A 15,374-nucleotide genomic window follows, 5' to 3' on the forward strand; every position below is an offset into this window, starting at 1 on the left:
CAGCCAAATGTATATTTTAAAGTAATGCAATTGATTTTATTTACTTAAAAGTTCCTCTATCCCACTTAAAGGAAAAAAACCTCCAAAACCCTACCATAAACAAAAAAATCCACAACCACAGAACTGCTTATTTAAATTTCATTTATAATCCTCAAAATATATTTCTTATTTTTTTACTTACATTTTTTTACTTTTTTTTTTTAGAGACAGGGTCTTGCTCTGTTGCCCAGGCTGAAGCACAGTGGTACAGTTGTAGCTCACTGCAGCCTCCAACTCCTGAGCTCAAGTGATCCTCTCACTTCAGGCTCCGGAGTAACTAAGACTACAGGTGTGAACCACCATGCCCAATTAACTTAAAAAACTTTTTTTTTTTTTTGTAGAGATGGTGTCTTGCTATATTGCCTAGGCTGGTCTCAAACTCCTGGTCTCAAGCAATCCTCCTGCCTCAGCCTCTCAAAGCACTAGGATTACAAGTATGAGTCACAGTTCCCAGCCTCAAAATATATTCTTTAAAAAACACTATTTGCTTTAAGAATTCCACAGGCTGTATATACAGCTGATTACAAATTGAAAAATTCAAGCAACTTACTGATTAATTTGAACCAGAAACATCTGTTATGTCAAACTGCAGAGTAAGCTCTCAAATAGATGCCTCCTGACTGATGGATTTATTTCATTGAATAAACTCTTTTTAAACGTATTAAATGAACAAAACTAAGTATTGGGACAATATGCACAAAGCACAAGACTGTAACAAATCTAAGGAAGTCACTTTTAAAATGCCAGTCCTTTAAACATCAACGTTTAACCTGTAAGAGTTTTAATGCTTTCAGTTTCAATCTTAACCTATTACTTTATTCTTTCAGCAACTGTATAGTTCAAACATTTTTACCATTTGGTTTCAAAAATGGTCACAGGAAAACATTTTAAATAGCCTCCTTACCTCGACATCAATATTTTCATTTCTTTGAAACTCTTGAATAGAGAGATTATCTGGAGGTATGCTAAAAAAAAAAAAAAAAAACACTTGATTTTTAAAGATAAAATATTCCCTGCAAATACAAACAAAATAGATAAACAGTATTCAAATGTCAAAAAATTATGTCTTCCAACCCAGGTTGGGGCATTATTATTTATTTAAAAGAGTAATATTGTAAATTAAAGACATTAGTTTAAATGACTAAGCTAATTACAAACATGATACTCTTAACTACAAAAACAGTAGGTCCATCTTGAACTAAATAAAATCTGTAGAACTAAACTTCTTTCAATATTATGAATGAAAACACAACGAAAGGTAAAGCTATCATCTGCAGCAGAGCAAAAGTTACCATTGTGGTGTTACCTGAATTCACTTATATTGGTGGTTATTTAAGACAGCCTTAGTTCAGCTGCTGAATTATTCACTCAGAGACAGTCCATTAATCATTAATTTGTAATAAATACAATGGATTAAAGATCTTTACAATAAAGAAGGAAAATCTGTAAAGAAGAAGACTGATGCAGATTTTCTAAAGCAGAAAATTGTTTCAACAAGAACAAAGAAAATCAACAGTTCTGAGAGAACCAAGGTGGATTCCAGACTCTGTGGCTCATAAGAGTGAACAGTAAAATGGACATAGTTAAAAAACAGCAAGATACTATTTAAAAACAGTTGAGAATAGGATAGTAATAACTGTTAGAATAATGACAGCTAAAAAGTTAAGATAGCCACAGTACTATGAGCTTTATTTGTATTAATCTCCCATAGCAATTCCATGTAGTAATTATTATATAATCAACAGAAGAGGGAACTGAAACTTAGAATGCCTACTAATATGCCCGAGAACACACTTTAAGTAAATGATGAGGCCACAATCTAAACCTAGATTTATCTGATATTTGAGCCTACATTATTCTTTTTTATGTTGTAGATGTAAAAATAGTATTAGAACATTTAGGTTTAATATACACTTCTGTATATTAATATACAATTTTGTATATAGGAATATGTGGGCATCAGATTGTGGTTTCATTGATTTGGACATTTTCCATTCAACAAATATCTACTGAGTACCAACTACTTTGCATCAGGTATTATATTCTTGGGTGTTCAAGATCTAGCTGTGAACAACACAGACTCAGTCCATTTCTCATGGAACTTAGATTCTGGTGTCCAAGTCCTAAGCTAACTATAAATTGGTAGTAGGAAATAGAGGAAAAAAACTGAAAGAAATTTACCCAAACCTGAACCAATCAGAGGAATTTCACAATCACTGCCATCAAAGCAGCGTCACAGACTATATCTACATCTCTAGAGACAAAAGTTGTGTTTAATTTTAATTTATAACCAAGGAAGGTAAGGGTTTAGTAATATTAAAAGATTTGTGATGATGGCGGAGGTAACTAAGGATGAGTTGATTATCAACAAAAAACGAAGAGGCAAAAATAATAAAATAATATTAATATTATTAGTGTGTATATTTCTATATTATTAGTGTTTATAGAAATATACACACTAACAATATTAATATTTTCAGTGTGTATACTGTGTGCTAAGGTGTATTAGTGTGTTTATTTCAACACATTAATGATATTAATACTATTTGGATCATATATCAGAAACACTGAACTAGATTTTTAAAATATCATATGATGAGGGAAGAGAGTAGCATACAAAACTAAAAACTGGATAACTAATAGTTATTTAATTTCTAACTAGCAAACATATCAAAAACATCGACTGAGCTTTTAAAAATGCTGATTAACAGAATTTACCTATAAATTATAAGGGTCAATGGTCAATACTGCAGGTTACAAATAAGCCATGTAAGATCTTAAATTCCTTAAATTTGAAAACTACAGTAATCTTTAAAAATTTACTTTCATGAATCTTTATTTAAAATAAAAAAGAGCCTTCAAACTGATAAAGTGTTATTTGTATTTTGTCAGTTCTCTCTGTATGACATATTAAAATTTTTGTTGCAATATAATCTACATATTATAAAATTCACCCTTTTAAAATATACAATTTAGTGTTCCTTAGTATATTCATAAAGTTGTACAACCATCACCATTTCTAATTCCAGAACATTTTGATCACCCCCCCCCCAAAAAAAATCTGTACCCATTAGCAGTCACTCTCCCTCATCTCCCTTCCCCCCAACTCCTGGGAACCATGGATTTGTTACTCTGGATATATCCCATAAACAAGATCATACAATATATAGCCTTTTGTGTCTAGTTTCTTCCACTTAGCATTATGTTGTAAATGTTCATCCATGTTTGAGCATGCATTAGCACTTCATTCTTTTGTATGGCTGAATAATGTTCTACTGTATGAATATATTACATTCAATTTGTCTATACGTCAGTTGATAAACATTTGGGTTATTTTCACTTTTTTGCTACTATGAATAACACTGCTATGAACATTAGTGTACAAGTTTTTGTGTGAACATGTGTTTTCAATTCTTTTGCACAGTACTTTGTGATTTTTAATGTAAGGTCCACAGATTGTATAACTTCGCACTCACCCATTGTGTCTCCTTTATAAATACCATGTTTTGGTACTCAAAGTTGGCTAAATGAATTTCTAATAGATTTCAAGTGTCTACCAAATTGCAGTCCTTGTGTTTTTCAACTTTGTCTTTTTCTTTCTTTTAAACTGTTTACTTATAGCCCTCAATGACATGCAAAGGCTTTCTTTTCTGCTAGTTGATTTTATTTGTATTTTCTGTGTTATTGTATTCCCTTGCCAAAGCATCTTGCAGATCAAAAAGGTTGAGGAATATTACAGACAGAGATATGTTTATTCTTAAGGTCTTAGAGTATGTATTAATTAGGTTAAAGGATTTATAAAGGTACCAACATAAAAAATAATCAAGTATTAGTCTTATTTAAATTCGTTAAGCCTTGCTATTCCAAGCAACTTTCCAAAACAATCTTCCTACTGTTCAAATACTACTGATAAACTTCAGCTATAGAACACAGTACATACGTGGCATTAAGTAAAGTTTAAAATCTAAAAGTTTATGACCTCCTAAGTTATCAATTATTTAGAAAACAAAAACAAAGAGAAAACCTGTTATGAAACTGTGAAAATGTGCACGGTTTTTAAGTTCTCTTAACACTGCACTTTCAGTATCAACTGACCAATAAAAGCTTTCAATTTGAGCCTTAAAGTATTTTTGAACTATGAAACAAAAACTAAACTGGCTTTATCCAATATAAGCTGTAAGTTAAAAAGACTGATTAAACATTCATGGACTTTTACAATTACTCCAACAAATAACTTTTCATCTTTCTTTGTTGAGACAGGGTCTCACTCTGTTGTCCAGGCTGGAGTGCAGTGGCACAGTCACAGCTCACTGCAATCTCAACCTCCTGGGCTCAAGCGATCATCCCACCTCAGCATCCCAAGTAGCTGGGACTACAGGCACATGCCACCACATCTGGCTAATTTTTAAATTTTTTTGTAGAGGTGGAGTCTCACTATGTTGCCCAGGCTGGTCTTGAACTCCTGGGCCCAAGCAATCCTCCCAACTTGGCCTCACAAAATGCTGGGATTACATACTCCGGTTGGCCTTCTTTTTGTCTTTCAAATAAAGCAAATAATGCCTAGTGATGGGAAAGGACCAGCTCACGATCAATAGAAAGTAGACAGCAAGTCAGGACCGGGTCACAGGTCTCCTGACTCTCAATCTAGGGTGTTCATCAACTACTCCATGGAGTAGAAAGCTTAAATCTGTAACTAGAATAACCATAACTTAGAATACTGATTCTGTGTTACTTGGGAGCTGAATTTAGAAGCTTTATTATTTTTTAGCCATTAAAAATAACTCCAAGCCTGGGCAACATGGCAAAATCCCGTCTCTACAAAAAAATACAAAAATTAGCTGGGTGTGGTGGTGCACGCCTATAGTCCGAGCTACAAGGGAGGCTGAGGTGGGAGAATCACTTGAGGCCAGGAGCTCAAGGCTGCAGTGAGCCATGAACATGAGACTTCACTCCAGCCTGGGTGACAGAGCGAGACACTGTCTCAAGAAAAACAAAAACAAACAAACAAAAACCTCCAAATTTAGAGCTAAATTTCCAAGTCTCAGTCATTTAGAGTTTTGGCCTTTAGAGTTTTGGTTTAAAATAATATTTGTTTCATGGGAATTAATATGGATAATGTCACCTTTTCTAAAAGAAAGAAAAAACATTAATGACAATAATAGTGGAAACAAGCATTTTAAAGTACTTACGTGCCAGGTACTATTCTAAGCATTCACTCATTTTAAGTGATTTAATCCTCACAATAACCCTATAAGTTAGGGAGCATTATTATTGACATTTAACAGATAAGGAAAAATGAGTCACTGAAAGGTTTAATAACTTGTCTAAAAAGTAGTACAAAGTAGTACTACTGGGATTTGAATCTAGGTAGTGTGGTTGCCAAGCCAATGCTCTTATCCACTATGCTGGCTGCTTCTTAAGTAATGTATTTTCCAACACACCAAACATATTCAAACCTTTAAGGTAAGTAGAGCCATAATCAGGCAAAATATTTTAAATGAAATTATACTACAACTGCATTGATACAAAATTATGTAAAATACTATTATTTGGCCTTTGGTTCCAGTGTCCACTTTTCTATGCTAAAAAACTCTTCAGAAAACGGGATTTAATAAAATAAAAATAAAGTCTAGAAAGTGAAGAATAATTTAATAAGAAATTCAAGAATGAGGAAGATGGCAGAAAAACTCTCAAGAAAAACAAAAACAAGCAAACAAAAACCTCCAAATTTAGAGCTAAAATCTTAAATGAAATTATACCACAACTGCATTGATACAAAATTATATAAAATATTATTATTTTACATAGAAAAACTTTATTTTTATAGACAGGATCTTGCTGTGTTGCTCAGGCTGGATTTGAGCTCCTGGGCTTCAGCAATCCTCCCACCTCAGCCTCTCAAAGTAGCTGGGATTACAGATGTGTCACCACACCTTGCTAGGGAAAGCAATACTTAAAGATGTTTTACTCACTGCAAAAAAAAAAAAAAAAAAAAAAAAAAAGCTGATCTGAAAGCTTATTCAATTTGTTAATGGGGCATTAAGCATATATAGACAATTAGAAAACAAAAGGAAAAATTTAAATTTCTCAACCTATGTGCTTGATACAAATTAACAGTGACTCAGGCTCTTATGTCTATGAAGGAACTCAAATTTTCAGTTACTTTAAAGATGAAAACATTATTTGTTTGAATATAGTGTTTATGAGTGCCTATAATTTTTCCTTCAGAAACAGAGTATGCTTACATTGGTATCAATAACATTTGTAGAAGTGAAAAATATATAAAAAACAAAGTCTGACCACTTGCAAGACAGAAATTAGGATCACCTATTATTATTTTAAATTCTGAAATATAAGACAAACTTTTACAGGGGAAATGCAAGTTAATCTGCTGCACCCTAGAAATTTTCTTTACTGAATAACTAAACCATATTAGAATAGTAAAGAAAATTTTTTTCAGTTAATTCATTCTGTTGTGGACTCAATCATTATCCATATGCCAATATAGTTTTTTTCTTCAAGTACATCAAATCCATAATTTAAGTGGCTTCAAACTAATAATGTTAAATGGTTATTTAGCAGTACACGGTATCATTCTACAATATCAAAAAATGATTGATGGATACAAACATTTAAAAAATTGGCCAGGCACAGTGGCTCATGCCTGTAATCCCAGCACTTTGTGAAGCCGAAGTGGGAGGATCACTTGAGCCCAGGAGTTAGTTCAAGACACCTAGCAACACAGTGAGACCCTCCATCTCTACAAAAAATTTTAAAATTAGCCAGGTTTGGTGGTGTGCACTTGTGGTCCCAGCTACTCAGGAGGCTGAGGTGACAGGATTGCTTGAGCCTGGGAGGTCAAGGCTGCAGTGAGCTGTGATCACACCGCTGCACTTCGGTCTGGGCAACAGAGCAGGCTCTGTCTCAGAAAAGAATTTCACCAATGTAACACAAAGGATAATTACTTGTGCTAGAAGGATTAAGCACTGCCTGGCTGCTACAGCTATTACAGACAAGTCCACATTTAGCAAAAGGGCACGCTTTAGATCTGTCCTGCCCAACACAACTTTCTGTGATGATGGAAATGTCAATAATCTGCTCTACCCAGTGTGGCAGCTGCTAGTCACCCGTGGCAATGAGTACTTAAAACATGCCTAGAGAGACTGAAGAAAATTTTAATTTTATTTAAAGTTTTGTTTTAATTAGTCATTTGTAACTACCAATTGCTACTGTACTGAATAGCACAGCTCTATATGGACCTCAGCAAATTCTTCATTCAAAAAATGTAGTCTGTGTTCCAATCATCCTACAGTAAGTAGTTCAGTGAGGGAGCAAAATAGCATCCTAAATACAAGCTTTAAATTAGATACCATACAATGAAAATTGTTAATCTTTGACAAATCTAAACATCTTAAAGAGCTGATCATTATATTGCCACTCATCCTATTTATTCTGGTAATACACTGATTTTCCAACATTGTTTTTCTCTTGTAATGCCCAATAGGCATCAAATTAAAAAATGAATCTTCTTAGTTTTATTAGGTTAAAATTCTTAAATATGATGCATTTGTATTGTTTTATATATAATATTCCTGTCTTATAAGCAAAAATACAAAAAGCAAAAATCTCCATTGTTCATGGATAATGTACCCAATGGATAAATGGCTAATCCAGGTGTGTTTTTAATACAATCTAGCAACCTTTATAATCAATTACTTTGTTAATGAATAAAGACAACTATTTTTAGAGCAACTGAAGATACAATGTGCCACTTCTTGTCTTAATTTTAAAAATGAATGAGCTGACCTTTTAGTAAAGAGAAAGTCTTCAAAAGTATTGGCTAGTTCTGGCCACATACTGTCAAATTTTCCAGAAGAAGCATGCTGCCGGGCAACAGGTAGCCCAATAGAAAGAACTCTGAGGAGAGAGGATACTGCTAGTTTCCATGTGCTTTCAGAAGGGCAGGAATACTTCAAACTGAGAGGAACCCTAAGAGTCTGAAAATAAAGACAGTTTAATATAAGCATTAATTAAAACATACACACACAATTTTAATTAAGAAAAACTACAGCAGAGAAAACAATAGCACAGGTATTTTAATCTTAAAAAGGATGGTATTTTCATTTAAAAAAGGATGTTATTTTGCAGAAAGGCCAATTCTCAGACGTGGTCCTCAAATACTGCCTGGAAAGATATACTTTTAAATCCTATCTCTATCTTATAAACAACGAGCCTAAATAAATAACGTTTTTGAACCTCAGTTTTTCATCATCAATAATAGGGATATTATCTGAAAAGTTAAGAGTAGGAAACACAATTCTGTACCTTTTCTTAACCTGATGTTATGGAATTAGAAAATTCTGGCCAAGCGCGGTGGCTCACGCCTGTAATCGCAGCACTTTGGGAGGCCAAGGTGGGTGGATCACAAGGTCAAGAGATCAACACCATCTGGGCCAACATGGTGAAACCTCATCTCTACTAAAAATACAAAAATTAGCTGGGTGTGGTGGCACTTGCCTATAGCCCCAGCTACTTGGGAGGCTGAGGCAGAGAATTGCTTGAACCAAGGAGGCAGAGGTTGCAGTGAGCTGAGATCACGCCACTGTACTCCAGCCTGGCAAGAGTGAGACTCTGTCTCAAAAAAAAAAAAAAAAAAGAAAAAGAAAATTCTGCCATAGTTATTCCAGCAAAAAATAATTTGGCTGATGTGGATATCCCATACACAAAGGGTCAATATTGCTTATGCAGTCATCTGCCACATATATAGGTTAGACCATATAGCATAGGTGTGAAGTAGGCTATACCATCTAGGTTTGTGTAAGTACACTATGATGTTCAGACAATGATGAAATGGCCTAATGATGCATCTCTCAGAACGTATCTCGGTCCTTAAGCAGTACATGACTGTATTTTCCCACTAATGGTGAGGGAAGAGTAAACACAACATAAAATGTCAATACTTTGAAGGAGTATGTTCTATCTGTAAAATTATTCGAATTTTATATCCTACTCTAATATTTTTGTGTACTTTTTTCCTTCTATTTTTGTGTACTTTTTTCCTTCTCCAAATAGTTCAGTAAAACTGATAATTTAAGATTTGACCATTGAGGGGTATGGGAGTAGAGCGTTTGAGTTATGTACAGTGACTAGATATATAGTGACTAAGTATAGTGACTTATCTTTTCAACTGATCAACTTTTGAGACAGGTGGCTTTTATTTATTAAAAGAACTAATTTGGTGGTTCAGAATGAATTTCTCTGATCACAGTTCTATCTTGCCATTAGAACACTAGATCAACCAAAACATCATAATGAACTAACACAGAGCACCATTGGCAAACCGTTTTGGCATACTGTCAGGCAATTTGCATTAGAGTAAAAATTCTGCTTTTACGTAAAAATTCGGCTCTAAGAGTAGAAAAATTTTCGTATTTCAAGGATATAAAACCAAATATCATCATCTTCCACACGAATTATTACTGAATACTCATACAGTATACATATTAACCATTACATATTAGCATGAAATGTGCCTTCATTAACAGATAATTAGCACACCCAGAATCTATTTATCCCCTTCCCCTCTTTCCACCTCCATATAATCCATGTGCTTTGGGAGGAACTGTCCCTAATTCCAGTTTGGGAATTCAGGCAAACAGATGATGAGTTGATTAAGCCAATGAATCTAATCAATTTCCCTGGCCATAATCATTGCTTCAAGAGTGGGTATGGGACCAAAGCTGATCTACTAAAAATTAATTTTAGGAACTTAAGAAGAAGAAGTGTGTGAATGTGTGTATGCAGGAACACACACACTCTCTCTCTTCCTATTGGACATATAATCCTGTTACTGGCCTACAGCTATGAAGAGAAACGATATGGTCAATTCTTAGCAGAACTTTCTGGAGAAAGAAATGTGGTTTTTGATGATACTGCTGAACCACTGGATCAGCCAGTCATAATGCCCTTCCTCTATCTTTGAATTTTCCAATTAAGCATGCCCAAAAGTTCCCTTTACTGTTAAAGCTAGTCAGAGCCTGAGTGTATGTCATTTGCAACCAAAAGAATACTAGGTGATATAGGGCCATTTTGAGTTTACATTTTATAACTCAAGCTAAGATAAAAGTATGGTTTGCTACTGCAACTGATATTTTATTAAAATCAAGAAAAACATTAAGCATAGCAGATCCATTCAATTTATACATTTTATTTTTACAAATGTTTACACATCTAAACAGGAAGTGGTATACAGTATGTGCTCAGTAATTGCCTGCCACCACAAGGTTCACAATTTTGGAGAAAGAGCCTTGTCCAATTAACCACAAAACAATGTGGTAAGTGGCATCAATGAAATGGGATTATAGAAAAGAGATCACTTAACTCTTTTACAAATACAAACTGAGTGGCTGGGCATGGTGGTTCATGCCTTTAATCCCAGCACTTTGGGAGGCTGAGGTGGGCGGATCACTAGAAGTCAAGAGTTCAAAACCTGCCTAGCCAACAGGGTGAAACCCCGTCTCTACTAAATATACAAAAATCAGCCAGGCGTGGTGGTGTGCGCCTGTATTCCCAGCTACTCAGGGGGCTGAGGCAGGAGAATTGCTTGAACCCGGGAGGTGGAGACTGCAGTGACTGAGCCACCGCACTCCAGCCCAGGCAACAGAGCAAGACTCTTGTCTCAAAAAAAAGAAAAAAAATGTATACATATATATAAACTGAGGCCAGGCACAGTGGCTCACACCTCCAATCCTAGTGCTTTGGGAGAAGGGGGTTAGAGGACTGCCTGAGGCCAGGAGTTTGAGACCAGCCTGGGCAACATAGCAAGATCCAGTCTCTATAAAAAATTTAAAAGTCAGCTGGGGGTGGTGGTGTCCACCTGTAGTCCCAGCGACTTGGGAGGCTGAGGCAGGATGATCACGTGAGATCAGGAGCTTGAGGCTGCAGTAAGCTATAATTATGCCACTCCACTCCTGCCTGGGTGACAGAATAAAACTCTGTCTCTAAAAAAAAAAAAAAAATACACAAACTGATTCATATTACTTTTTAGTGTTTAATCCTTCAATGGTTAAAGAATAAAGTCCGATCTTATGATGGCTTAGAAGACCAACAGTTATCTTTTCAGACATATCCCAGGTCCTGAACTAAATTTCTAAACATTTCTTAAAAATATACCATGATCTTTTACATGGCTTAATTTACCTATAATACCTGCCTCCCCCTTTTTAACCTAACTCTTAACTCTTTCAAGTGTCATCTCTGTTAATTCTTGCTCAAATCCCCTCAGCAGTTGACTTAGTTTTTTGTCCTGCAGAGGAACTCAATTTTTATTCAGCACTGACTACTTGGCAAGCATCATTAAATGCTGTATCTCAATGGATTCTCTTATTATAGGTAAGACATGTAAGTAGTATTGGTATTATCCTTCTTTTAAAGACGAGAAACATGCTCAGATAGGTCAATTTGCCAAAAGTCATAAAGCAGTAAGCCAGTAACAGTGGACTATTTGAAAGTCAGGCTATCTGAATGCAAAGCCTCCACTATGGTCTTTACCTGGCACTTAACATACTGTAGTATTACTTGTTTCCCTTTCTTTACTCTCTATATTGAATTATTAAATGTAAGAATCATTTTATTCATTTTAAAATTGCTAGTACCTTGTAGAAAGATGCTTTAAAAATATGCTCAATAAATAAAGAGAGAGGATAGTTTTGGTGAGGTAAGCAGTGAGGAGAGAAAAGTATCATAAAAGTCAAGGGAAGAAAGAGCTTTCAGAAGGCTCAGGTTTCAGAAGGCCAGTACCATGCTATAGGGAAGATAAATCATTAGGGAAGGACTGAGGATGTGAAGATATGGTCTTTTGTAACTTTAAGAAAGCAGTTTCTATAGAGCAATATGGACGTAAGCCAACACACAATAGGCGAAGAGTGAGTGGTGACTAGGCGAAGGCCACTAACTGTTTAAGGGATATGGAAATAAAGGAAAGCCGAAAGAGGATGACAATTTGAGTAGTAAGTACAGTTGAGAGAAAATTCTTGTAGTATCCAAGGCTTAATAATCCTTGTATAAGATGGCTGAAAGAAAAATGAAAATAATCACCAATGAAGAAAGGTGGGGATAGATGAGTCTTGAGAGAAGACAGCTCAAGTTGGTCTGGTATTTATACAATCAATATAAGGTACATCCACATGCTAGAGGAAGAACAAGGTTTAGGGCTAGTCCTTCAAAACAGAGGGAAAAACAAGAAATAAGCCTTAGAGGAATGGAACACAATCAACAAGAATCTTTTAATGGCTGTCCATATACTGAAAAAGTGGCTTTTAAAAAGTCAGCATGCATGTTCAGTTAAGTTTATGGGCTACATTGTGAATTTCTCCCTGAATGCTCATCAACCTTGAATCTTGAGGAATATTGTCCTAAGAAACACCCTCACTGGGTTATGTGGGAAAATGTAAGAACTGTAACAAATTTTTTTTTTATTATACTTTAAGTTTTAGGGTACATGCACACAACATGCAGGTTTGTTACATATGTATACATGTGCCATGTTGGCGTGCTGCACCCATTAACTCGTCATTTACATTAGGTATATCTCCCAATGCTATCCCTCCCCCCTCCCCCCACCCCACAACAGGCCCCAGTGTGTGATGCTCCCCTTCCTGTGTGCATGTGTTCTCATTAAGAACTGTAACAAATTTAATGCACATTTATGTTAAAATATTTTTCACTAAAAAGAACTTTTAGAAAAATGGCTTGCTAAATACAATTCATGAATATTGGAGAAAAGTCATTACAAATAATAACACAAATTTTATTTTCTATTTATCCCAATATAATGATAATGTATTACCTAAGGAATAATTTCAATAATGTTCTCACCATCTAATGAAAGTGTAGAAATGAAAAAAAGATACCTTAATAATATTCTGGAGCACTTTCTCATTCACCACTGCTTTGTGACACGCTGTTTTTTGATATAAATCCACAACTACTTCTAAAGACCTTTCAGCAAACGGCACATAATTCAAGGCTACCCATTCCGCCTAGAAAGTAATATTTTCACATGCAGTTAAAAATAAACGAGATTAAATTAATCATATTGTTTTCAAAGAGAAAGTATCTTTGTCTTAAAGTTCAGGCCTTGGTTTTAGGTCAGATTATATTACATGCAAAGTTTTCAAAGAGATATGTACTTCATGAAAAAAATAATTTTCAGCCAGGCAAAAATTAAAACTATTGGAAAAAGCACATAGAGCATTCTACCAAGAACCGGGAAAGATGTACTTTATTTGTTGCCAATAGGTTAGGACAATTTTAGGAAATTTAACTCACCGGTGCAAATAGTTGGATCTATTGTGATTCCATTGTGTTGCAAGACAAATAGAATGAGAAAAGTTAATACATATTTAAACTACTTTTGGACGATATAAAATTATAATTTTTATGTTGAGTGAACAAAATCAGCATGTGCATGCATTCAGAAAATTTACTTAAACAAAGTTAAAATTTGCCAACTATGGCTATAAAAATATTTTACATAAAATCCAACTAAATTTCACACCAGTAATGTACAACTTCTTATTTAGTATGAACAGTTTCTTCATCTTGCATGGCAGGTATCTGTTTTAAGTTAGGGATTTAGAAGCTGTTTTGTATTGGGATGGGGCAACCAAGAAAGAAGTAAAAAGGAACTTATATTTTTCAAGAAAGATGTACTGGAGAGTAATATGAAAGGCCAAACTTTCTGAAAAACCAGTTGGAAGAGGAAAGTCATAAATGAGAAGAAAAAGAACACAGAACTAGTTTCCCCAACAATATTTCTGTTCAGCTTAAACTGCTAACAGACATGTGTAAACATATTTGTGAGTGAAAAGTATCCTTTTCTGAGATAGTCAAAGTCCATCTTAAGTGAAACTATCTGTATTTATAAGCCATGAAATCTTACAAAGTAAATAAAATTTACAGTAAATTACCTGATTATATTTTGCATTTGCAATGTGCTTTGTTTCTAGCTGTCCATACTGTGGAGGTTTACAGGAAAATTCTACAAATGCCAACAACTGGTCAAATATAGCTGGATACATTATCTGCATGTTTTCTGGTCCTACACAAATGGCCTATAAAAGCAAAATAAGAACATTAGAATGCATAATCTGAACTCCATTAAGTTCTTTACTGTATATATATTTGTTTAACCACAGAATCTTAAAAACTGTCTTATCTTATGTATTATACCATCTTTTCTAAGCCCTAAAGGACACAAACTATTGTAAACTGCTAAAGAATAAAGTATATGCTGAAACTGTTAATCAGCTAAAAAATGTTCTTTTTTACAGTGTGATTTATTTCTTAACAGAATAGAAAAAGGGCCAACAAAGTGAAGTCCCAGGCAGTCCTCAGGTTCTACAATCTGATCATTTGTTCAGTAATACACCCAGTAGGCCATTAAGAATGTGTGACTGACCACGATGACACTGACTTCAAATTCTGTGATATCCATTCATTGAAATGACATCTGATTTCTGCACCATGCCTGGTCCACCAACTTTAACAAACAATCATGTGTGTTGCAGTTGGGAAAATAAGTCATCTATGAAAATTTATTTCTACAAGAAATGTGTGGATTAATTTTTGACAGGGCTATGTATATTTAATGTAAAATGTATCTAAATATATAGGTTTGATTTAAAATAAATTAAAATATTTTAATATAAGAAAACATTTTAATAAATAGTAACTAGTTTCCCTAGGTTTCTTACTTCAAATAATTTGATAGGAAGAAAGAATAAAATGCATATGATGATACTGCAGATTTTAATTATTTCAAATGTGTTGAAAATACTTAAATTGCGTTTTCTTCTAGCCACAAATTTATTTTTTCTTTTCATATTTTCTTGTTTAAGTCTTTGTTTTTCTCCGTGAGAAAAACATTTAATGATATTATTTATGAAGTGTCTAAAATATACTTGTGGTTTATAAGACAAAAAGGATGATCACTTTATGCCTGAGAGGGTAGGTACTCTTAAAATATTAAACCAAAATTCAAACCATTTAACTTTTTAAAAAAATTTCTTTAAAAACAGTAAGTACAAAATTTATTTTCTGCACTCCATGGCTTTTAGCTTATCAGATAACACATTAGTTTTATTTTCCCTCAGAGGAGATGTAGCCATTTAGCTATAATGGAACTTTTAGATAAAACTGCACTGAGATATAAAGTAGCTATGTAAGTGCTGCGTTGTCCTATAATTATAATGTAAGAAAGTAGTATAAAGACATCTAATACCATGTCTCAATATTTTTTTCTCAGAAATAATGAAGAATTTGAATAGTAAAAT

General features: G+C 34.2%; 1 protein-coding gene across 7 annotated transcripts in view; it reads right to left on the reverse strand.

The window, feature by feature from the left end:
• The window catches only part of MON2 (MON2 homolog, regulator of endosome-to-Golgi trafficking), a 132,989-nt gene that overhangs the window by 14,443 nt on the left and 103,172 nt on the right, over positions 1-15,374 (reverse strand). For 5 of the 7 annotated variants that reach the window (XM_058426984.1, XM_032173179.2, XM_032173175.2 and 2 more), the window contains 5 exons: positions 14,010-14,153; positions 13,369-13,386; positions 12,951-13,079; positions 7,846-8,036; positions 944-1,004 (listed from right to left, as the gene is read on the reverse strand). In XM_058426984.1, the coding sequence (XP_058282967.1) occupies positions 944-1,004; positions 7,846-8,036; positions 12,951-13,079; positions 13,369-13,386; positions 14,010-14,153 (543 nt within the window). The remainder of the gene's footprint in view (positions 1-943; positions 1,005-7,845; positions 8,037-12,950; positions 13,080-13,368; positions 13,387-14,009; positions 14,154-15,374) is intronic. The other 2 variants (XM_032173180.2, XM_032173177.2) reach the window with 1 other exon arrangement.

Source organism: Hylobates moloch, unplaced genomic scaffold (genome assembly GCF_009828535.3).
Source record: "Hylobates moloch isolate HMO894 unplaced genomic scaffold, HMol_V3 SCAFFOLD_13, whole genome shotgun sequence".
Taxonomy (NCBI): Eukaryota; Metazoa; Chordata; class Mammalia; order Primates; family Hylobatidae; genus Hylobates; species Hylobates moloch.